The sequence below is a fragment of the Eucyclogobius newberryi genome, unplaced genomic scaffold (genome assembly GCF_026437365.1).
Source record: "Eucyclogobius newberryi isolate DKJ021-1_F unplaced genomic scaffold, fEucNew1.0.hap1 SCAF_10, whole genome shotgun sequence".
NCBI lineage: Eukaryota > Metazoa > Chordata > Actinopteri > Gobiiformes > Gobiidae > Eucyclogobius > Eucyclogobius newberryi.
Window position 1 is genome coordinate 13,883,799 of NW_027315724.1, and position 24,685 is coordinate 13,908,483.

General features: G+C 40.7%; 1 protein-coding gene across 1 annotated transcript; it reads left to right on the forward strand.

The window, feature by feature from the left end:
• The first annotated feature begins 5,749 nt into the window (after positions 1-5,749).
• Positions 5,750-6,691, forward strand: LOC140370566 (uncharacterized). The gene has a single exon (XM_072457747.1). It carries the CDS (start codon positions 5,768-5,770, stop codon positions 6,476-6,478), a length of 711 nt encoding a protein of 236 aa, XP_072313848.1. The 5' UTR covers positions 5,750-5,767; the 3' UTR covers positions 6,479-6,691.
• The last annotated feature ends 17,994 nt before the right edge of the window (positions 6,692-24,685 follow it).

The following is a 24,685-nucleotide window of genomic DNA, read 5'->3' on the forward strand; positions in this document are numbered from 1 at the left end:
TTTACATTGACAAATTGGTACTATCCGATAAATAGGATTTAAACCAGCTGAGGGCGGGGCCTCTGACACCTACATCACATTCTAATCTCTGCAGTAGAGTGTTGTGGTCGATGGTGTCAAACGCTGCACTGAGGTCCAACAGAACCAGGATTGAGACCAGTCCATCATCAGCAGCTAATAACAAATAATTTGGAACTTTAACTAGTGCAGTTTCAGTGCTGTGGTGGGCTCTGAATCCTGACCAGAAAACTTCATATAAGATGATGTAGATGGCGACAAAGGTGTTTAGCTACAACTCTTTCAAGGATTTTAGAGACAAATATTTGAAGTAGGTCTGTACTTTACCAATATTAGGTCAGGATCTAGGTTAGACTTTTTCAAAAGCGGTTTAATGACTGCATGTTTGAAGAACTGTGGAACATACCATACTTTTTGGGCTATATAGCGCTCCTGAATAAATATTGTGTACGATATTTACGAAAAAAATTAATAACTTGTCCATATACACATGACAATAAACTGCAGGTGCCCACGTTGTAACATGATATATTTACACAAATAAACGAGGTAGTGATGTGTCTTTTGAACCGGGGGTCTCGCGGTTCGCTGCGCCACAAGACTAATTAGACTAATATCTCAGTGAATGAGTTTGATTATAATATAACACACAGTGTTTTGAAGTTTTACAAAGAACACATTTGAGCTGTCCCTACTGTCCCCTCTGTCCTTGATTACGCTGTATGAGCTGATTTACCTGTGTCACATCTTTTACGTCTTTTACGTTACATCTGGTTCATCTGCTCCTGAGCTCGTACTGATCGAGTTAGTGTTGCGTTGTATCATGAGATATTTACACGGAAATATGGTCCAGAGTAATGATACACATGTTGGCTTTTGCCCCGTGAGTCAGGTCTGGCCAAGAAAGTTTAATTTCAATACGTCAGATCGCCCGCTGTTCTGGCTCCTTATGAGCCACCCAGAGGTTATTTTATGTGGTAAACGCATTTATATGCCTTCTATTTTTGTTTGGAAGAAGTTCTGAATTTTACGTTTTTATCTTGGTGAACCGGAATTTGCCTTGTTCCTCACTTCCTGTTAAAAGCTAGCACAGACGATAGCTGAAGTCAAGCACACTACCACGCTGAGTCCTGAGCCAGCACAGCCTGTACGTTGGTATAACTTTTACAACCAATGACTGTGCACTTATAACGCGCTATTTGAATGCTGTAATGTTTGATTTGTTAAGCAAATCCTGCTAATTTGTGTGTCTATCCAACACAAGACATTTCACTCCCGTTCTTAAAGGTACCATGAGCCCAATCCCAGATCCAGCTCCTCCAGCTCCTCCAGCTTCTCCACTCGAAAACGCAGACCACCAGTACATTAAAAATGAGTTCAGAAGTCTGCCATCAGCTGCCCCTCTCACAACGCACAGGCATGTGAGTATAACTCCCCAACCTATGAACCCCTTTCCTCCCTACAGTCCGCCACTTCAGCCAAGTCATAATAACAATGGGAGGAACGACTTAACTAATCTTGCAAAATTTCTTGCCAAAAGAGGTTTAGTCACAGACGGTCTAACAAAGTTCACAGACAGGGCTGAGGACTACTGGGCATGGAGGGCATCGTTTTACAACATTATAGAGGGGTTAGGTTTAAGGCCTAGAGAAGAGTTGGATTTACTCTCCCGGTGGCTCGGAGAGGAGTCTTCTAAACATGCCAAACGCATACGCTCAGTTCATCTCAACAATCCAGCTGAGGGCCTGCGTCAAGTCTGGACACGGTTACAAGACTGTTATGGCACACCTGCGGCAATCGAGAAGTCTCTCTTAGACAGACTAGAACATTTTCCGAAGGTCACAAATAAAGATCCACAAAAACTCAGAACTTGGGGACTTATTATCTGAGATATATGCAGCTAAATCTGACGGCTCTTTACCTGGCCTAGTGTATTTAGACACCTCACGTGGCATTGCTCCAGTGGTCGAAAAGTTGCCAATCAATCTTCGAAGATAAGTGGATGTCAGAGGGGACAAGGTACAAGCAAAGATACAACGTGAGTTTCCCTCCGTTTTCATTTTTCTGTCGTTTTATACAAGATGAAGCCAAAATGAGAAATGACCCTAGTTTTAAGACGACCACACCAGCTCCCATGTCCACTGCAGTTACCCATGACAACCACTATGCAAGAGCGGTTAAGTCCAGAGCTCCTGTCATGGTCCACAAAACAGAGGTAAATAAACCTTACAAAACAAACTCTGTAAAAGAGTTCACAAACAAACAGTGCCCCATTCATCAGAAACCACACGCACTTAAGAAGTGTAGAGGTTTTAGAGAAAAGACACTAGATGATCGCAAAGCATATCTCAGAGAACACAACATCTGCTTTCGTTGCTGTGACTCCTCCACTCACCAAGCAAAAGACTGCAGAGTAGAGATCACATGTTCTGAGTGTGACAGCAACAAACACATAGCTGCTTTGCATGCAAGTCCTGCACCATGGACAATTCAAAATAAGCAGACTCAAAACACTATTCTAGACCAGAAAGGGGAGAACAGGGAGGAGAATGGCGGGGAGAGTAGTTCAGGCAGTTTAGAAACTACCTCAGCATGCACTCAAATATGTGGGGACTTAAGTGGGAGCCGCTCCTGCTCAAAGATATGTCAGACATATATCTATCCAGAGGGGCATCCAGACAAGAAAGTCAAGGTTTATGCTATCATAGACGACCAGAGCAATAGGTCATTAGCTAAGTCTGCACTTTTAGACACCTTTGACTTTCCAACAGACAACATAGCGCCGTACACACTTAAGACATGCACTGGCGTTTCCACGACCAACGGTCGCATAGCTGAGAACCTCGTCATTCAGTCAGTTGATGGTCGGTTCTTCTCTTCATTGCCATCACTGCTGGAGTGTGACTTTCTGCCAGACAACAAGTCAGAAATCCCATCACCAGAGGTTGCGCTAGCCCACCCTCACCTCAAACACCTGGCAGATAAAATCCAACCCCTTGACCCAAAAGCCCAAATAATGCTTCTGTTAGGCCGAGACATAATACAAGTGCACAAGGTGTATGAACGTGTCAATGGTCCGGTCAATGCCCCATTTGCCCAGAGACTCGCACTTGGGTGGGTTATTGTGGGGGATGTATGCTTAGGGGGGGCTCATAAGCCAACTGTTGTGGGCTCATTCAAAACTAGCATCCTAGAGAATGGACGTCCAAGTTGTCTACCACCCTGTCAGAACAGTTTCCATGTTAAAGAGCAACTCCAGTCACACACTGAGCCATGGGACAGCCGCAGCTCATGCCAAATGGGGAAACAAATATTCAAACAAAGTGAGGAAGATGAAAACCTCGCTCCTTCTCTTGAGGACCAAGCCTTTCTCCAGATCATGGAAAGAGACTTTTATCAAGACAACACAAACAGTTGGATAGCACCACTTCCTTTCCGCACGCCAAGGGTCCGTCTCCCAAACAACAGAAATCTAGCTCTCAGCCGCTTGAATTTACTTTTCCGCACACTGAAGAAACGTCCTGAAATGCAAGAACACTTCATGGACTTCATGTAGGGGTTATTTGACAAAGATCACGCAGAGCTAGCTCCAGCTCTGGGGGGGGGGGGGGGGGGGGGAGAGGAATGCTGTTATCTGCCCTTCTTCGGCGTCTATCACCCGCAAAAAATAGGGGAACATCAGGGTAGTGTTTGACTCGAGTGCCAATTTTCACAGGGTATCTTTAAACGATGTGCTGCTCACAGGGCCAAACATGAACAACAGCCTCGTTGGGGTGCTTGTCCGCTTCAGAGAAGAGGCAGTAGCGGTGACTGCGGACATACAACAAATGTTCCACTGCTTTCATGTACGAGAAGACCACAGGAACTTCCTCCGGTTTCTCTGGTACCGCAACAACGACCCCACAGAGCCAATCGTTGAGTACAGGATGAAAGTGTCTGGCAATAGTCCGTCCCCAGCAGTGGCAATATTTGGCCTGAGAAATGCAGCACAACAGTCAGACACAGAGTACCCTCCAGAAGCCATACAGTTCGTTCAGAGACATTTCTACGTTGACGACGGCTTGAAATCTGTCCCCACCGAGTCCAAAGCTGTCAAGCTCCTCAAAGACACTCAAGAACTGCTTGCTGCTTCCAACTTAAGGCTTCATAAAATAGCCTCAAACAGCTCAACTGTCATGAAAGCATTTCCCAGTGAAGACTTGGCAAGCGGCCTCAAAGACTTTGACTTAAACACAGAGTTTCTGCCAATGCAAAGGAGTTTAGGGGTATCTTGGGACATTGAAAAAGACACTTTCTCATACAGGGTCTCTCAAGCTGAAAAGCCCTACACAAAAAGAAGGGTTCTGTCCACAATCAATAGTCTTTTGACCCGCTGGGGTTTGCAGTGCCAGTGAGCATCCAGGGGAGGGCCCTATTAAGGGAACTGACCAAAGAGACTTGTGGGTGGGATGAGACTCTTCCTGAGGCCATGTTCAAAGAGTGGCAAACATGGAAAAATGCCCTCAAACTGCTTGAGGAAACTCAAATCCCAAGACCATACTGCTCCTTCTCTGACGGAAATGCATTACACAAGGAAATCTGCATTTTTTGCGACGCTTCAACCCAAGCGATTGCGGCTGTGACATATTTAAAGACAACCAACAAGGATGGCAAGACAGAGGTTGCATTTGTGTTCGGAAAGGCCAAACTTGCCCCCAAGCCAAAACTTCCCATTCCCAGACTCGAGTTGTGCGCAGCGGTGTTAGCTGTTGAAGTGGCAGAGCTAATCAGAGATGAAATGGACATTCTGGCTAGTTCTATGCGTTTCTTCTCCGACAGCAAAGTTGTTCTTGGCTATATTTACAATGAGTCAAGGAGGTTTCACGTTTTCGTAAACAATCGTGTGCAACGCATCCGGCGAGTGACAAAGCCTGCCCAGTGGTGCTACGTACCCACAGAGCACAACCCAGCTTACCATGGGTCCAGATCTCTACCTGCAAACAAACTGTCGTCAAGCACATGGCTAACGGGGCCAGATTTCCTCTTAAAGCCCACCGAAAGCAGCTCACATGATGCATTTCAGCTGGAAAGCCCTGACACAGACATCGAGGTCCGTCCTTTTCTCACCTCTGCCTCACAGACTCCACAATTTCCTTTAAAGACTGGAAACTTGCAGTCTTTCTCCAGCTGGCAGTCATTGAACAAAGCTTATGCCCGTTTGATCCACATTGCCCGCACATTTAAACAAAAACAATCAGATGGCCGATGTAAGGGGTGGCACATGTGTTGTGAGCTCACAACTTCAGACTTTGAACAAGCAAAAGAGGTGCTCATTAAAGCGGTCCAACAAGAAAGCTTCTCAGAAGAGTTCAAACTCATAGAGGGCGGAAAGAACATTCCAAAGACTAGCCCTCTCTTTAAGCTTTCCCCTCATCTTGACAACTCAGGCATGCCACGCAAGCACTGCGTAACTAGTCTGTTAATTCGTCATTACCACGAAAATGTCAGACACCAAGGGCGTCACCTTACAAAGGGTGCTTTAAGGTCCGCAGGTTACTGAGTTATAGGGGGTAAACGCCAGGTCAGCAGTCTCATTTACTCATGTGTGACTTGTCGCAGATTAAGGGGCGTGACACAGTCTCAGAAAATGGCAGCTCTTCCCACAGAGCGGTTAAGTACTGATCCCCCGTTCTCTTACGTTGGTGTCGATGTGTTTGCAAGCCCACCCCGTACCCGGGGTGGGCTTGCAAGCAGCAAACGTTGGGCAGTGATGTTCACCTGTTTGAGCACTAGGGCGGTCCACTTAGAGGTCATAGAGGGCATGGACACAACTAGCTTTATCAACGCGCTCCGCAGGTTCTTTTCCATCAGGGGGCCGGTAAAACAGTTGAGATCAGATTGTGGAACTAATTTCACAGGGGCCTGTAGAGAGTTAAGTTTTGACAACAATATTCCCACGGACCCAAAGTTTAAGTCCTTCCTTAACAATAGTGATTGCACTTGGGTCTTTAATCCCCCACACTCGTCACACATGGGGGGTAGTTGGGAGCGGATGATAGGGATAGCTCGTAAGATTTTAGACTCTCAGCTTTTACAGCTTGGAACCCGGCACCTCACCCATGACGTCCTGATCACCTACTTGGCAGAGGTGGTTGCCATCATGAACGCACAGCCGCTGGTTCCGGTGTCGAGTGACCCAGAGTCTCCATTCATCCTCACCCAGGCCACACTCCTGACTCAGAAGATGGGAGAGCTCTCTGCACCTCAAGGGGACTTTGATGAGAAGGATCTACTCCGAGAACAGTGGAGAAGAGTCCAGAGCCTCGCCAACTCCTTCTGGCATCGCTGGCGGAAGGAATACCTGTCGACGCTGCAGTGCCGCCGCAAGTGGCGTTCCAAAAGACCCAACCTAAAGCAGGGAGATGTGGTTCCTAAAGGACCCCCTTGCAAAGCGAAACCTATGGCCCATGGGAGTGATTGAGAAGGTTCACTCCAGCGCGAGTGAACCAAGTTAAGGTAGTAAAGGATGGTACCAGTAGAACTTACTTCAGACCAGTCACAGATGTTGTTTTTCTTTAATCTGATGTTGTGTAACAGGGGTTTTAAGTGTGACATCTTACTGATGCCAGGCGGGGAGTGTTCTGGCTCCTTATGAGCCATCCAGAGGTTATTTTATGTGGTAAACGCATTTATATGCCTTCTATTTTTGTTTGGAAGAAGTTCTGAATTTTACGTTTTTATTTTGGTGAACCGGAAGTTGCCTTGTTCCTCACTTCCTGTTAAAAGTTAGCACAGACGATAGCTGAAGTCAAGCGCACTACCACGCTGAGTCCTGAGCCAGCACAGCCTGTACGTTGGTATAACTTTTACAACCAATGACTGTGCACTTATAACGCACTATTTGAATGCAGTAATGTTTGATTTGTTAAGCAAATCCTGCTAATTTGTGTGTTTAGCGCCGCATGTTAGCATTACCATGTTAGCGCCGTATGCTAGCGTTAGCATTAGCGCCGTATGCTAGCGTTAGCAAGTTAGCTCACATTCACTGTGAACATTATTGCTGTGAGTCTTGATTGTATTGTATTTCTATATGTCAGCTCACACACTATGTTATGTTTCTTGTTACAGTTTTACCATTCATTTTCATCATCCATGCCAATTAAACTCAGTTAAAGGAACAACGGTGTGGTTTTTTGGAGATGATGGTTATCTATCTGTCAAGCTGAGTGCGAGGGCAGGACACCCGCCGTATATCGCATGTGGGCGCTCCGCGTGTGTCTTTGTATTCTGCTGCGTCTAGAGTCACTCATTAGTCATTTCTCTGTGAATATGAGTCTGATTGTAATATAACACAGCTTTTTGAAGCTTAAACTATAGAAAACTGTCCCTTGGACAGTGCTTCCACTGACTTCTTCTACAGCGTGTCAAACGCTTGCGCTTCCTGCTGAATTGCCCCCTGGTAGCCGTTTGCCAGTAAAAATCCATAAATTAGACGCACCGTTATAATGATAGCAGGGTTCAAAGCGTGGGAAAAAAGTAGCAGCTACAGTGCTGAAAAGAAATCTAGTGTTATTTTTGTTGACTTCAATTAGATTTGAACAGTGTCTGGTTTAGGCCTTGCAGAGCCTGCTTATAGTACAGTAGGCAGCTTTTACATGTTTTTAGGGATTCTTCTGTGTGGGAGCGACAAAACGGCCTCTCTAATTTTCTAACTCTTTGATTTATGTGAACGCAGTTCTTCATTGTACCATAGGGAGGCGCATTTTGGCCTAATGACTGTCTGTTTTAATGGAGCAGCTGGGTTTTGTGGGAAGACAATGAGTTCACTAATCTCTATTCCATATGTGAGGACAAGATCCAGAGTGTGCTTGTGAGTGTGAGTCGGTTTATTTACAGAGAAAATTATCACTCATGTTCACGTGGATATTGAAAACTCCAGCTATGACTACTTTATCCCTTTTGTCCAACACTAAGTTTGATATCACCCTGTTAAAATCTCTGTAAGGGGACCAGGAGGTCGGGAGATAAATATGAACAAAACTCCTTTTTGGTTTCTCCAATTTTCGACACGTGATTGATAGCATGAGGCATTCAAATGATTGTTAATTTTAGGACTCAAGAGGCTTGAGTGTGAGATCACCACACCACCACCTCGGCCTGTACTACTAGCGGTCTGAAAGTTCACACTCATTTAGTCTTACATAATCATCTTGTTGAAGCCAAGTTTCATTTAGAGTTATTATGTTAATAGGTTAATCATCAATTCATTAACTAAAAGCAATTCGGAGGAAATTGACCTAATGTTTAGCAGTCCACATGTTATATGCTTATTTATTTGTATAATTTGTGAGTGCTACCAATATTTGTATTCAGTTATTAAGTTATTTGGTCTGAGGCCTGAAATAGCTTTTCTGAGGTTTGACTTGTCGCACCCCTTCCTCCAATGGAGGAAGGGGTGCGACAGACGGAAATCACACCCAAACATTCCAACTTAAATCAGGCATAAACATATTAACTTGTTATTGAATTTAGCATTTTGTCAAATTAATCTCTGTCATAATTTATGGTGCTTCCTTGACCTCTACAATGTAGAGAACTTTTCTCCTGAGCAGTTTCCAGACTTATGTAACTGTAACGATGAGTGTAAACTGCATTATGGCCCCACATCCTTTGAGGCAAGGAAAAAATAGAGCTAAACATCTGAAATGTCTTATGTAGTTTACGCACATACAAATGGAAGTGAAGAAAATGTAGGCCTGTTACAGGTTTTTATATACATACGGCATGTAATACAGTGAGTTAAGTAAGTATTTGAACACTGCAATTTTGAAAGTTCTCTCACTTATCAAATTATGGAGGGGTCTAAAACTTTCATCGTAGATGCATTTCCACTGTGAGAGACAGAATCCTCCAGAAAAAAAAAAAAATACCGAAATCATCACATGATTTTAGATAATGCATTTGCATGTTATTGCTGCAAATAAGTATTTGAACACTTGAGAAAATCTGTGTTAATATTTGGTAAGAAGCCTTTGTTTCCTATTACAGAGTCAAAAGTTTCCTGTGATTCTTGACCAGGTCTGGCCAGAGAGTCTGGCCCACTCTTCCACATAGATCTTCTCTAGATCTGTCAGGTTTCTGTGCTGTCGCTGGGCAACACAGAGTTTCAGCACCCTCCAAAGATTTGCAATTGGAATTTGGTCTGGAGACTGGCTAGGGCCTTCCAGAACCTTGTTATGCTTGATATGAACCTTGATAGGCGCTACTAATTTAGATTACTAAGTGGAGTAGAGGTGGACCTTTTAAAGGCAGACTAACAGGTATTTGAATTTCCTTGGCATTTTTTAAGAGGGGAGGATGGAATAAAAATAAAAATAAATTGTTATTTTCACGTTATCAAATCACATCTCTACCATCCAGAATTCGGACTTGAATTTATTTTTTTTAATTTATTCTAAATACATTTCTTGGATTCTTAGAATATAGGCCCTACTACCACCTCTCAAGCGGAAGTGCGGAAGCAGAGAAAAGCCTCGTGGCTGCACGTGCCTTTCTCTCTCGTCTCTGTAGATTTCCGTCTCTTCTGAGCCAGCTCGAACTGTCTTTCTCTGTCTTAATTTTGTCCTGTACACTGAGGGAACTATATTATGATAGATCCATGCACTTGGACACAGGGAAACGTGCTGCTCTCCTGGGGACGAGCCAGAACGAGGCTGCTGGTGAGCAGTAGGTGAGTTCTATGATTGATACGTGGCAGGACTAATCGGCAGTCCACGCCACGAGGAAATGAGACTCAGATTTGGGCCAAATAATCGTCCATTCCACCTTTAAGATGCTTGTAATGAAGTAAAAAAGTGAGCAATAACTTTGGACAGCAGTAAACTGTTTACAATAAACTAGCTCTGTTGTTCATGCTTTTAAAGACAGTAAACACAAGGTACAGCTCATGGACAGCTTGTTTGCCTGGTTCTATGATATAACCATATCTACAACACCTCTCTATCCAGGCCTTTGTTTCAAGAGTAAAAATAACGTTTTTAACATGACCAGTGGTTCTAAACCTAGGGCTCACAATTTTTTTTGTATTATTTTATGCCTTTTAATGATTTTAAAGTACTGGTTAAGGACTGCCCGCACTTGTTTTATATCATTTTATTTCATGGTGTATCTGTAAGTTTGTTTTATTGATTGTTTAACTGAATGTTTTATTTGTTTGTTTGTGTAATCTGGGTTTTGTTTTAAACAGGGTAACCATGAAAAATATTTTTTTCTCACTGGGTTGTTCCTGTATAATTAAAATAAATACAATGAATACAATGAAATTACATTAAAAAATAGCGTAACATTCTAAATGTATAAAATAGTCTTAATCAAGGGCAGTGGTAAAAGTAGATCATTTTTTAGCCTACCAAAGTCATTTATCTAGGTCTGTAGCATTAGACATGAGCCTACTTTTTATGTTGGGGCTCGTGAATGCCAATGGTTCTAATTTTGAGGGTCATGACTTAAAAAGAGTGCCATAACAAAACAAAATCAGCCGTTTTGCTGCATTGCTCTGACTCGGAAGTAACGTCAAACTTAGTGATCCAATTTAGCTTTGCTTGGAATGTTACACAGTATGGATTTTTCTCTGCATTATCTCCCTGGACACAAACAAATCTGAGATAAATATGTTTCATGCCATACTGGAGATCAGCAAAGCAATAACATCTTCATGACAACCGCCGACGTACCCTCCACCAGAAAGTTACGCAGTGCACCTTTAAAGAGACCATGTGGGAGACTTAGGACATGTTTCCACTGGTTCACTTTTGAGCAGATCGGGACAATCTCCATTATTTTAAGAGAACCGTACAAGCCCATCTAAAGTAGACCCTGTGACTAACTCTAGCTTCCAAAGCGGTCTCAACTTTCCAGTGGTGTGACTTTATATTTAGCTGACATGCTTTGGAAAACAAATAAACTGTTTATTGATGCATGGCACTAGTGTCAACATGATTTTTTTTTTTTTTAATCCAGTATCCAAAAAATCCAAAATCCAGTATCCAAAAAATGTCACTTATTCTGTAAGCAATTGCATTAGATAAAGAGAAGTTAAACAAATGCAGAAAAAGCTGTCGATAAACTGAAAGTAGTTTTATATTTACTCTAGCTTTAGCCACATCTCACAGCCACAAACGGAACAACTTTTTCAAAAATGTTCAGATCGGCCTTATGATTACAAAGTATTATCCCAGTATGATTTACATTGCATCTATTGTTATGTGACATCAATAGGAAATATATTCCGCCCTTAAAAGAACTCTTCCAAAGCGGTCCTTGGCAACGGCATTCCTCTAATCGAAAAGCACATATTGCTGATACAAACAACTGATTCTGGCTGTTTTATGCATGGAATAACACAACCTGCTACCAAATCTCTCATTGCATGTTATCTAGGCCACTCGAGTGTCCACTTCACTAATGTGTTTAACATGTGGATAATTACGCCCTTAAGACCATGAAAGCATCCGCCGCCCCTTACACACATACACCCACCCACACATTACTATTTCATATCCCTAAATCATATCCCGCTTGTCCATCTCCATAAAGATGAAAAGGTCATGATCTTCGCTTATGCCCGGTTCCATATTTGGGTCAGGAGTTCATAATGTGGTGGAGCTAACGTGTAGCGGGCCGTGTCACAGACAGATTAGCAGGGATTTGGTGTGTTTGTGTCACATAGTGTGCAGTAGTGGCGTAAAAGGTCGCTGAAGTGCAAGCGAGAGTGACTGCTGGGATTAAGCGGTGGCATGGATTTTGTTTGTAAACCCCATCAATCAAATTTAATAGATGACATATGGAGTGCAAGGATGGATCCGGCCACGAGTGGTTGGTGTTTATGGTTTTTGTGTCGGTTCTGTGCTTAAAAGGTTAATATTTTGTTTATGGTAGCATTAGATAAATGTTAAGTATAAGGTTTAGAAACACATGGTTGACGCAGTGTCGTGGGTTCAAATCCTTGTTTTCGACAATTTATGAGCAGAACAAGCCTCATTTCACGCTGTACTGTGCTGTCAAATGAAGCCTATGGGACAAAAATCCTTAAAAAAATAAAATAAAAAATAGACTTCGAATCGCAGTAAAGGGGGCGATGTGCGCATAGTCCAGAGGGATTTCTCTCTGTACATTTTATTACACTGAGTTGCCAAGAGACAACTTTGGAGTGTACTTTTCTAATAGACGGTACGCCGCTCTCTATGTTACTGTTTTGCCAAGAATAATCCACAGTATTTACCTCCATGGAGACAAGAAGGTGGAGCAAGCACATCAGATCTGTGGAGAGGAATTATGTAAAAATGCATGTGAATGCAACTGTTGTCCCATGAATTTGATGGTGTTATGTGCAGCAATTTCCCTTTGGAACAATAATACATTGTATTGCAACATGCTTGACTACAGCCAACGAAAGCTCCTCCCTCTGTTGCTTTTTCATCCACCACCCAAAAATAATCTGACCCTGATGAGTCAAAATATGCTAAACCCCTCATGTCCTATTTTGTAATTTTCCGTAATTAAGTTCATCATAACAAAAAGGTCACAAGACTAGAGTTCAACCTTTAAACCCTAACAACCGACAAGCTGTGGCCGCTCAGATACAGCCTCATCCAACACATACTTTCATTGTGTTCTCGGTCAAAGCACTCCACATATAAAACCAGTCCAATTCAATACACACACACAAAAAATTGAACCAATAAACTGAACCCACGTGGCTTGATTTGGCAATTACTGAAGGAAAATATCCGGAAGGAACTGCTACGGGAGCTCGTGGCCCATCAGGGGCAGTACAAGTCAACAGGTAACCAGATGAACTGCACAGAGCAATAATAGTAATGTCTCATAAACCACCGTGTGATAAATCAGACATTTAGTGCTTGGAAACACCACTTCCAACTGCCTGGTGTGTACCCATATAAGTCCATCAGAACCCAAGACTCCAGAAGACTCGGGGGTTAGTTTGTTTTGCGTGTGGGCTTGTGCAGGATGATAGATTATTCAGCCGTCTCAGCAGTGAAAAATCTCATTTGAAGCTCCCGCAACAGTTCAAATCCTAATAAAACACTCGACCGATGTGTGACCCACTTAGCGTCCCCTATCGCATCCCCCCATGTCATCCTCACGCGCACGCTCACACATACACACACATGCACCAGCTCATTCACGTCGTGCACGCTCTGAAGGGTCTTATCAGGGCGCTGTGCGTCTGAAGTGTTGTTTTTATATTACAGCCATATTTCATTTTGGCCTACTTTGCTTTAAATTGCCTTTGGGGTTTTGTACAGGGAGCAGAACCATCACATTTATATGTGAGATTGAAGGCGAGGAAAGAGAGGTGCATGGGAGACTTGTTTATGTTCACTTTGATTTTCCATGAAGTGTTATACGTTCTTCGTGTCTTTAGTGTGTATTGAGTGTAAAAGGTGTAGTTTTGTATTGACGCAGATGGAAGAGGAGAGTGAGCAGGCCTGACCTTAGTAGAATGACGAATATGCGATGATAGTGGGGTTAAACTCTACAGAAACGGGAGCTTTTAGCCACTAGCCACCAAACATGTTGTATTTTGTAAATTGTATGTTTTTAAGAACTTGTTTTAACATACCGGCACTATAAGGGTACCTTTAACCAACTAAAAAACATGTTTTCCACCTATTTTTTTAATTTTTTTTTTTTTTTTTTTAGATTGGACCAGAGAAGCCTTTTGTGACAAAGTGGTATATTTATTTCTAAAATGGCCCAGATTTATGATATCAATGTTTTATAAATACATTTTATTAGAATAAAATTAAATACATGCATTTAAAGTGTAACAATAATGGTAAAATAAAGGTTTTAAAGGATGGTTAGGTTTATAAGATCAACTAGAATAAAATAAACACAAAATCAAAATATTTAGAGGGGAACTTACCTTACCTTAAACTATTGGCTCCATATTCAAGTCACCAGTGTTTTGTTTTTTTAAATGACACATTTGTATGTTGGCTGCACCATGTCTGCATGTGAAAAAGGCTGTTCTAAAACCGTACATGGCCCTAAAATGAATTACCAATGTGCCAAAGGGTTTGTGCGCTGCAGTGACAAGTATAATTAAAAAAAACGAATCCCTCCTTTTGCAGCGTGAAAAACAGGTACCCGACTTTACTTTTGTAAATGAAAAATGCAAAGTTCATAATGTTTTGGTTTTGTAGTACAAAATAAAAGCAAACAAGAAGGAAAATGAAAAAAAAAGTCTGTGGATGATGTTACTATTATTTTCTTCCATTTATGGTTGTCCAAAATCAAAGATAATTAAAGAAGGGGATGTGAAAGGCCATTTAAATTGCAATTAATCATATTTCTTTTTCATTTATGGTTGAACAAAAAAATGGAGTAGTATGCTGGTGAAAAACCCAAATCTTCCAAAATATAGTTGAAAAGTAGTACTTTTTACTGTAAATTTGGAATAATGTAAATAACAAATATTTTCATGTGATACAGACCTACAATGTATGCTCCAAGCTGTATTAAAGATAAAGATGGCTCAACAAAACTACGTCAAATGCAAAGTTTTTAATAATTCACTTCAATGTTATGTTGTCTGCAGACCACCGCTCCGTAAATGTTTCAAAATGCAGCCCACCTGAACTAGACCATTAAAAACTAACACCATAAATCATGACACCAGACGCCCTGTGGCCATACACAGCACCCAAAAACACCCTCAGATATGTGGGCATCAAACATGTCAAATAATCCAGCCCATGTGCCGTGCCTCATAAACAACAGGAAACAGCTGCACTGGAAATACAGCGATTTGTCACCAGATCCAGTCAGCGTTTGGTGAGGAATTATTATTATTTTCTGTTTGTATCAGTTTTTGATGTTTTTTTCTCAGTCTGTGCTTTGGCGTTAAACCGCTCCACAGGCCTAAAGCAAACCAGCCGCCTCTGGAAGATAATACCTCTCCAGTGCTCTCCCCAGAATCTGGGACGTTAAATATGCCTCATATGGAGTTGCATTTTCCTCCATGGATGGTTTAATGTACCTTCATTATCTCCAAAGGTACAAACATACTATTACATGGTGTATAGGCCTATCCACCATCAAGACATTTGAATTGGCTACCCAAAACTTTATGGAATCATGGAAATTATAAATAAACACAAAGTAATTTAAATGTATTACCAGTGAGCACTGTATCATAATACACAATAGTATTCACAATTTTGGTATGTAATGGAAATTGGTACAGTTTTAGCTAATGGGTGAAGGCAGTATTATAAACATCAACTCTTCTTGGCCTTTTCATCCATTGGACACAGGCAGCTGCATAGTCAAGATCATCGGGGTCTCGCAGATACTTCAGAGTTGAGCAGAGATTAGGATACATATTAATCTTCTCCAAGAGCTGAGTCTTGAGGATTTTTTTTTATTGTTGCGGGGGAGTTTGTTTTGGGCCTTCTTCCGGGTTGTGTGGTAGTGCGCGTCACTGAAGCCTAAATCTCTACTTGGTTGCTGCGCTGCGTCTGCCGCAAAAAAGTTCAGCTTTTACAGCTTTTCTGCGTCGGCCGTTCTGGCTGCGCTTCCAAAACGTCCAACGTTTTAACGCCCCCAACGCGCCTCATACATGTGTACTGTATGTACGTAGCGAGACCCCTGCTCTCAGGGCCCCCTTTGGACCCTCAAACGGGCTGAATGGATCACTTTTGCGCATTGGAAAATGCACGGCCCACCCAGATCCTCTAAAAGCAGATCAATGGAAACGTTCCTCCACGTTGGATCTGAGCCCCTTTTGGATCTGAGCCCCTTTTGGATCTGAGCCCCTTCTTGTAACTCTGACACTCCAGTGTTTCTTGACTTTTATTCGAGAAGTTATCATCGTCATTCCAGTTTTTGGGTTTGGTTCTGTCTTCAGTACTCCATCGCTGTTGGTGCCAATGTTATGTGGCGGTATGGTCTGCGGGCAGACTATGCCACTTGAGACTGATCCTATTGGCTAATCACGATGCTGTTACTACACACTTCTGGGTACACACTTCCAGGGTACTTGGGTGTTACTCCATGTTCCTCCGCTTTCCAGGTAGTTATTGTTATTTTTTTCAGGTTTGATCATGTAGTTTTACTTCTAATGTAGTTTCTGTGGTTCAGTGCAGTGGCCTGTCACCTGGCGGGTTAGCTATAACCAAATCTCACTTTCCAGACGTCATTAACTCATTTAACTCAATTAGCTGCGGTGTGCGCTGGAGCTGTTGCCTTGCCCTCCCTGTTATCTATTTGGTCTGTTTCTTGGAACTTGAATTGAAATCAACAGAATACAAACTGTGATTACCTCAACTGAATGTGAGCTTGTTCGATTGGTGAAACTATCTATTCAAATTAGTTGACTGTTAAATAAATAACACCTGTTGTCATGGAACTTGAATCTGCCTCTGTTTAATCTAGAATGAACCTGTGTTTCCTTTAGATTACTTTTCCGGGTTGAATCCCACATTTACAATCTTCTCTTTTCATGCAAATAGTTATTTGAGCTATGATTGAGCACTTGTTTATCTGGTCAGTTATTTCATGTTCAAACTCAAGTCCGCCTGTTCCATCTGGCATGTTTAAAACTGGTGTGCTTTTCATCATCTTCATGATTGACGAAAGACGAGTCGCCCGAAACGCCACATTGGGAGCGCAGACTGGTACTTGCGGATCCTTATTTTTGTCTTTTAACTCTGGACGAATAATTAAAGAAAAGCTAAATGTTTTTCATTATGGCTTAAATCTTTAACAACCAATGCAACAACATAATATTGTGTGTATTGTTTCCAAGCCTTTCAAACGTATAGAATATTTATGTATCAGTTTTTTGTGTGAATGTGACTTATTGGTATTTCCATACAAAAATATCAACTTGTAAAAGGTAGTTTTAACTGTCAAGATTATTTTATGTATTTTGTATACACACACAAAATCTACTGAAATAAAAATATTAACATGCACTTTTTAATTTTCACCCAGATTTTGGGAGCTATTAAAGTGTCAAGTTGTGATCGTGATCATCAGAAGCAATTTTCTGGTCATTTTTTAAAACCTAATTGTGTTTGCTTGAAGCTGGAGAAACATTTAGACAAGATGTCACCTTAAACATAAGACAAAAACAACAAAACAAACAACCTCAGCCATTTCAGCAGGCCTAAAACTGTAAGAAAAAATACTTTTACTTTTCAGTTTAATCTAAGTGGATAAAGTTCTGCTCTAAAATGTAGAGAAGCAAAACATATCCACTATAAAATGTATTTAAGTGGCACAGATTCCATACTTTTTTTGTTTTGGTAAGTAGAATGAGAGCACTAAAATATGCGAGTAAACCATTAAGACAATAATGTAATTTCTCTATTTCAGAATTTAAACTAATCTAATTATTAGGCCCGAGCGCCACAAGCTGGCGAGAGGCCTATTAATCTCGTAAGGCCGTGCGAAGCACGGCTGCGAAAGTGCGCACGTAGTGCGCACGAAATCGAGCGCGAAGCGCTCGCCCACTTCCAAACACTCACTAACGCACTCCTCCACTCATGCACGCCCCGTGCATACTAATTAGTTGTAGGAAAATGGAACATTACCGTTGTAAACGGGCGAAGCCCGTGCAAAAGTTCGCACTAAACGAGCACTTTACATTGGGATGACGACCGCTTCGCGGTCGTCATCCCCATATAAAGCACTCATTTGCGCTAAGTAGCTCACGAATACGTTCCCCATCTCTTGCATGTTCCGTGCATATAAGCATGTAATGCAAAAATTGAACATTATTACTGTATAGAGGGCCAAAAACACAAAGTGGGCGGAGCCCACTCAAAATTATCGAAAGTACCCGTCAGTGACCAGGGACCCACACCATGAGGTAGGAAAGCGCGAGCGCTTTCCGAAAATGTATAGTTTATGATATTTGAAAAATGGGAAACATTGTTTTCGCATCGGAATATTATTCTTTCTTTCTTTCTTTCTTCTTCTTCTTCTTCTTCTTCTCGGGACCAACCCCCCTATTTTTCACCCAGTGAACATTGACGAAAAGTCACAAAAATTTGCACACCTCTAAAAATCGTGCCTCTCTACATTCTGGCTATTTCCCTTTTCTAAAATAAAAAAAATTGGCGCGTCAGCGCCCCCAAATGTACCAAAAATGCATTGAGAGATGGGAAATGACCCAAAAATAATCTGATCGTAGAATCATGAAATTTGGCGCAGAGGTAGATGGTGACAAGAGAAGTAAAAAATATTATTACGGCAACGCCGTCCCCCGAACCAAATGTCGGCCATATTGCTTCAAAAATGGCTAAACATGACTTCGGAGTTTTTCCAAACGTCGTACTTTTACGAACTCCTCCCAGGGCGTTGGCCCTAAAAAGCTGAAATTTGGTGAAAATGCTACTGAGGAGTGGGACATCAAAAGTTATCCAAATTACATTGATACCTCTCACGGTCTCTGTGCGGCGAAGCCGCAAACTGTAACTAAAATTTCAGAAATCTCCCATATTTAAAATTTCTGCCGTTTGCGCAGATAAAGTCCGAATTGCGTCAAATTAGAATCAGTTGTTAAACTCTTTGCCCTAAACCTACTTGAAGTGAAATAAATTCATTTGGCGCCACAGCGCCCCCTACAGATTTTATATGGAGGTTAAATGTTTAGTTTTGCGAAATTATATGAAATTTGACACACAACTCAATTTTAGCATCCCCATCAAAAAAGTCAATGAGACCCATGTCATAATTGTTATGGCGTTGCCGTAACGATGACCGAAACCTCCCATGTTATTCCAATGGGGCCAGAACATGTTTACACTTTAGACTTTCACAAACTCCTCCCAGGGCGTCAGCCCTATTAACCTGAAATTTGGTGAGACTCATCTTCAGGACCATCAAAAGTTATCCACATTTTCATTCAAAGAGTCACGGTGTCTGTGCGGCAAAGCCGCACATTTTGCCAAGAATTCAAAATAAAATTGCTTTTTGATGGTAAAACAAAGGGGAGAACATGTGACAGCGTCACAGATTCAGCAGTAGGCGTGATAAAAGGACAATTGGGGCGCGTTAGCGCCCCCTCCTCTTGCGGCGTGGCGGCGGTGTGGCGGCGGCGTGGCGAGGGCCGATCATTGCCGCTTGCGGCTATATTTCCTGTTATTGTTTATTCTATGGCCCTGAAATCATAACATAATTTTGCACGATTGAAGACTTGCTTTTGACTGTCTAGCTCTTGCTGATGGCTTTGTGCATTTGTTTCAGATAAAAAACATACTGTCAGAGCTTTCTTCTCCCTATTTATTGGCTTTCCAGTCATTGCATCACAATCATAATAAAATATTGGCTGTAATAAATAACCAACTGCAACAAGCAGGAAAACAGCTTTCATCCACACAGAACAAACCATGAACGAGGTCAATTTTAGCTGAAAAATAAACCTTTGATTGATTATTATTAGACTAAAACATACAGCAAAAACGCATAAATAATAGCAATAATAATTCCAGGTGAGCGGTAGAGCCAGCCCTAAAAAAATGAAAAATAAAAAAATAATTATACCAGAATTTAAAAAATCTGAATAACAATAATTACAAATAAATAAATGGTTGTCTCTTTCCAAATGTTTAAAAAAAGAAAATACAAAAGTGAAAAAAAGAAAAGAAAAATGACACTTAGAGCTGCGTAAAATAATAATACTTTTTTTTTTTTTTTAAGCAACAACATATTGCTTGTCCCTCTCAAAAAAGCAAAAAAAAAAAACACATACTACCTCTGGAGCAAGCTTATGTGCATATGCAGCACGGAATACAAATGGTAGTAAATATATTTGGTGGGGTAAGAATTAAACTGATGTTGAGGTCTTTTCCAATTTTAACAACTCCTAATGGAAACCAGTGGAGCAACAAATTGTTCATGCTCTGGACATGTCAAGCATAGTTATTTGTGGGAGGTATATTAGAATGTGTAAAATCTACAACTCTGCACATATACGATGCAATAAAGGAATTACAAAGACATACCTTTAAAAGCAGCCCCAAAACCTTTGCAATTTTTCATAATAGTCAATGAGAACGGGCAACATTGCTGTAATAATCATTGCATGCACAACTTTATGATTTATTTCAACCGACTAGTTCCCAGCAATAGATCTATATTAATTAACTTGTCTTTTTTTGGACATATAAACACTCACAAACATATTAGATCTGTATGTTAATAATAAAGAATTCATATTTAATGTACTGAGGCGTAGAATGCAGAGGAGTCAGCAAACACGCTAAATCAATAGTCTCCTCACAAAGAGTTCAAAATGATAAATAGCATAACAGTTAGCAGCAGCAGTAAGTGAAGTTGGCAATGGAACAGCAGCTAAAGGTGTTGTTATTTTGAAGTTTGCATGTTCTTCCTGTCATTTTCCAGTTTGAGTCACTTAACAAGTTTGTAACAGCCCTGAAAGTTGTTGATTTTCATTGTTTAAACAGCCAGAACATATTACAATTACGTCTGTTGAGAGCATAATTCCCCAGTTATTTAGGTTAAATAGAGTTTGGTAAGAAAGTGTCATGACGTTTGTGTTAAGATAAAGACACATCAAATCTCGTACCTGCCACAGTCGGATTACGAAGGCAGTTGACCTCGATGTTTCTCTGCATTGATCTGTTTATTAGCAGTTAAATGTTCAATAGCTTCCCCTCTGGGATGAAATGCCAAATCTCAATGGGAAAACTAAGAATAAAAGCTTAAATGGTAAGAGGAGACATGACTCGATGTGATTGGTTGCTCTGTGAATAGCTGGCAGGGACAAACAGGTGACATTAATGATGATACCTGTAGTTCGAGAGCATGTTACTGATTAGAAGGGAAACAAATTGTGCTGCCCAGTGGATGCGCGGTTAAAGAAGCTGCACTTATGCCAGGTTTTGCAAGACCAGCCTCATTCATGTGTTTGCTGCACTGTTGGAGATTGGATTTTCCAAATTTGGACTTGTAAATTCACACTGGAACACTGTTACTTCTCAGAATTTCTACTTTAAAACTCGGGCAACATTTCAGAACCCTGAGTTTATCCAAGGTACAAAATCCAACATGGCTGCACCCTGCGTTTGGATAACGTTTAATACCCCACATACTGATAGTACTTTGATATGTTCTCTTTAGTTTCTCTTTTGTTCACTTGTGCTGCTATAGATTGATTTAATTGTTTCCATTTTTAAACAGATTAATGAGTAAAAATTGTAATAGAAGCGCAATTAGGCAAAAAATATGGCCTACAGTGATGCAACTAATTATTTTACATCCCAGTTAAATAGATTTATAAATGATTCTGTTATTGCTTGCAGCAGCTATCACTGATGATGACCACACTGGGACCAACTACAGTCCATAGCTACAAGTCGTTGCAAGCGATTGAGCACCTTTTGTTTTTTTTCCTTGAGCAATGTTCAACTCATTGTCCAACTTGGATGTTCATCGTTTTGGCAGCCATATTTCAAAAGTGCATAGGGATCAACACGGAGAGCTTTGTTACCAAACATAGAACAAAGACGTCAAAAACTAAGTACCTAGCTGGAGTATGTTTTTTGGTTGACAGAGAAAATTGGAATACCTGGTAAACGGACACAGTAAGAACATGCAAAGAACATATTCTCCTGAATGTGTCAAACTGTTGCTCACCCATGCGTTAAGAGGATTATTTATTTTTTACTTACATATGGATGGGAGGAAGGCTCTTTTCAGCTTTGGAGTGGTGCATGCCCGGCTGCTCATACCAGCACATCTGAGATTTAGTTCATAGTAGGATTATACACGACCGCATAATATTGTGTTTTTGAATGTTTTATTAATGTGGGAGTTTGGTTTAACAAACTGATCACACACATCATCACAATCATCACACAGAACGCCATTTTAATTCAGCCTCCTTCGTTAAAAGACCTCACAGCTATATTCATTATTCCAACAACACTTGACATGCTGAAAGACAAAGAAGGCGTAGGCTAAAGGTTATGCTTATTTGGCCTACCCTTTATACCTCACCTTTACAAAGTGTGGCTTAACATTTTTATCCAAAACTATGCTTTTTCGGCAAGATTTTGTGATATTGTTCATTATTATATTATAAATGGAGAATGTCAGCCATAAACATACTATACATACTGATAAATGAGTACCTCGGCTGTTGCATCTCATGTTTTACAAAGGTCTACAAAAAGTACTTCATTTCAGTCAGTTTCCCACAGCAGGAATTTAGTCAGAGCTCTATCTACTGGCAGAAGAGAGAATTGCAAAGGGGAGATCAAGAAAAGCTAGCTTTCCCTGACATGCTTACGCAGGCACGCAGTTGTATTGAATGAGATTTGAGAGCAGAAATGCTGAGGTGGAGTTTGGTCATGATTTATGGACTTAAAAACATTCTCGGAGATCTACCTATGACATAAAAATACTGAGAAATTGAGTGTTTTTTTTTCTAAGGGAGAGGACTTCCTAAAAAGGATTCACCAAACAAGTATGAATGATGCTAAATACAACTCCTGGTTAGTTTTTGATGACGGAACAATGTTATAACACTAGGAATCCATTGACTAGCCTAGCAGAGGGGATGGGAGCTAATCACACTTCATCAAGCTCTTTTCCAACATGAAAATAAGACTTTACATCCATATTTTCTATTTACTTTTCTCCTTTGTAAAACATTGTAAAATAGGGAAATCGTAAATGTACACACGTTGATTATAAATTCAATTGTTATGCTAACCCGTCAAATGCACTGTGAGAACGGGACTGAATATGATCTGAAAATAGATGTGCAGAGGCAGCAGTGGGTGTGAAGGGCGTTTTGTGATCCTTTCCACAGTTTACATACTGTTCTGTGCTAATTAGGAGCAGATTGTGGGGCTTGGTGTGGCATTAATCAGCCTCTAGGACAAACCGCGGATGTGTGATTCTTTTAAACTGCACAAACTCACAATTAATTAGACGCATGGCATGATACATAAATAAAGCGTATGCAGTGCGTACAATTGTTTTGGGAAATCATATTTAATTTAGTTGACACCTGCGGAAATAAAAACGGGATTTCAGAAAAGTAATGTATGCTGGCAAACAATTGGAATTAAAAAAAAAAAAAATTACATGCAGAATTTACTTTTATGACTGTGTGTAACCAACTATCAAAAATAATATTAAATAAATATGTAAGTAAATAAGTGAAAAAAGTTCAATATGCATAAGCAATGATCCTGTTATTATTAAATGCAGCACAACTTCTAACAGTCAAACAATTGAGGAGTTTGAAGACTGCCCTGTGTTTCTAATGATGTGTGGTATTGGTTTTGGCACCGGTGTAAGTGTGCAATCTGGAGAAAGGAAGCATGTGTTGCATCAGTAACACTTTTGAACAATGTCTAAAGCGTCAAACACTCACTGTGGATATGTACTTCCAATATATATGTACTTTACGCAAACAGTTGGGGGGTCACATACTTCCTTTTTGCAACAATGGGTACTTTTGTAGCTCATAAGAAAGACTAGATTTATTAAACGTTGGGTGGGTATTGTAGTGTTTGTGGTTGTTTGGATTAAAGGTGACATATAATGCAAAATCAACTTAAATGTTTTTAACCTTGCTACAACGCTGCTTCCTTAAATTAGTTAGCTTTTTATTGATTCATGCATGTTTGAGTAATCCTGTATTGTTCTACAAATGAGGCTCCAGTGCTTAGCAAATGTTCACTTACCCGCTAACTCCACCCATATTTTTTCTGTACTTAGTTGCAATTATTTGAAAATCAAGCCTCTGAATAATAAATGTCGAGTTCTAAAATATTACATAGCCACTTTTCTTGAATAAAAGCATGTACATGACAATCTACTGCATGTTACAGTGAAACAGTTCCTCAGTTTCAAACAGGGAGTCATAAGAGCAGTGTTTTGTTTCATGTTGTTCTGAGCAATCCTGCAAATCTTTTTATTATTCTTCAAAGCATGTTTATGCCTAATAGATCCAATAGCTTTATCTTGGTGGAATTTTCTGACCATTCTCACTGAATAAAAATGTAAAGCTGTGGTTACACTTGAGCGGTCTTCTGAGAATAGAAGATTATGTATTTATCTTGCTCTTGTCGTCACTGCAGCATAAATCAATAGTGTTAAGTGCAGGAGTTCAATGTTAGCGCTCATAAATTAGATATTTTACACAATTTACTATTTGGGAGGAGGAGAGCATTTGTCTTACACTTTAAAGTTAAAGTGCATGTGTCTAACTCCCTACAATACGTTAGAATCTTGAGGGAGTGAAGGGTAACTGGGGTGAAGGGTAACAGCCTATCCTATTGAGCTAAACTATCTTACCTGTTTTGATAGCTGAATGGATTGAATAGTCACATCAATCGATCACTTCATTACACAAACTAGTGCTCTATATACTTAAAATACTGCCTGTATTTCTAACTAATGTCTAATCATTAGAAACGTGAACAGAGCCTTAGCTACAAACAAAGTTAAAACTTGGCGCTGCTGTTGCTTCACTTCTCCTCTGCACATGCTCAGTCAGGGCACAACCTGCAAACCTCCAAGTTTCCCACATAGGTTTATTCAGTGTGGTTTGAGCCTGTGTTCTCCTCAGAGCGCATGTGCAGACCTTTTAAAACAAGCTGTTGTCTGCTCA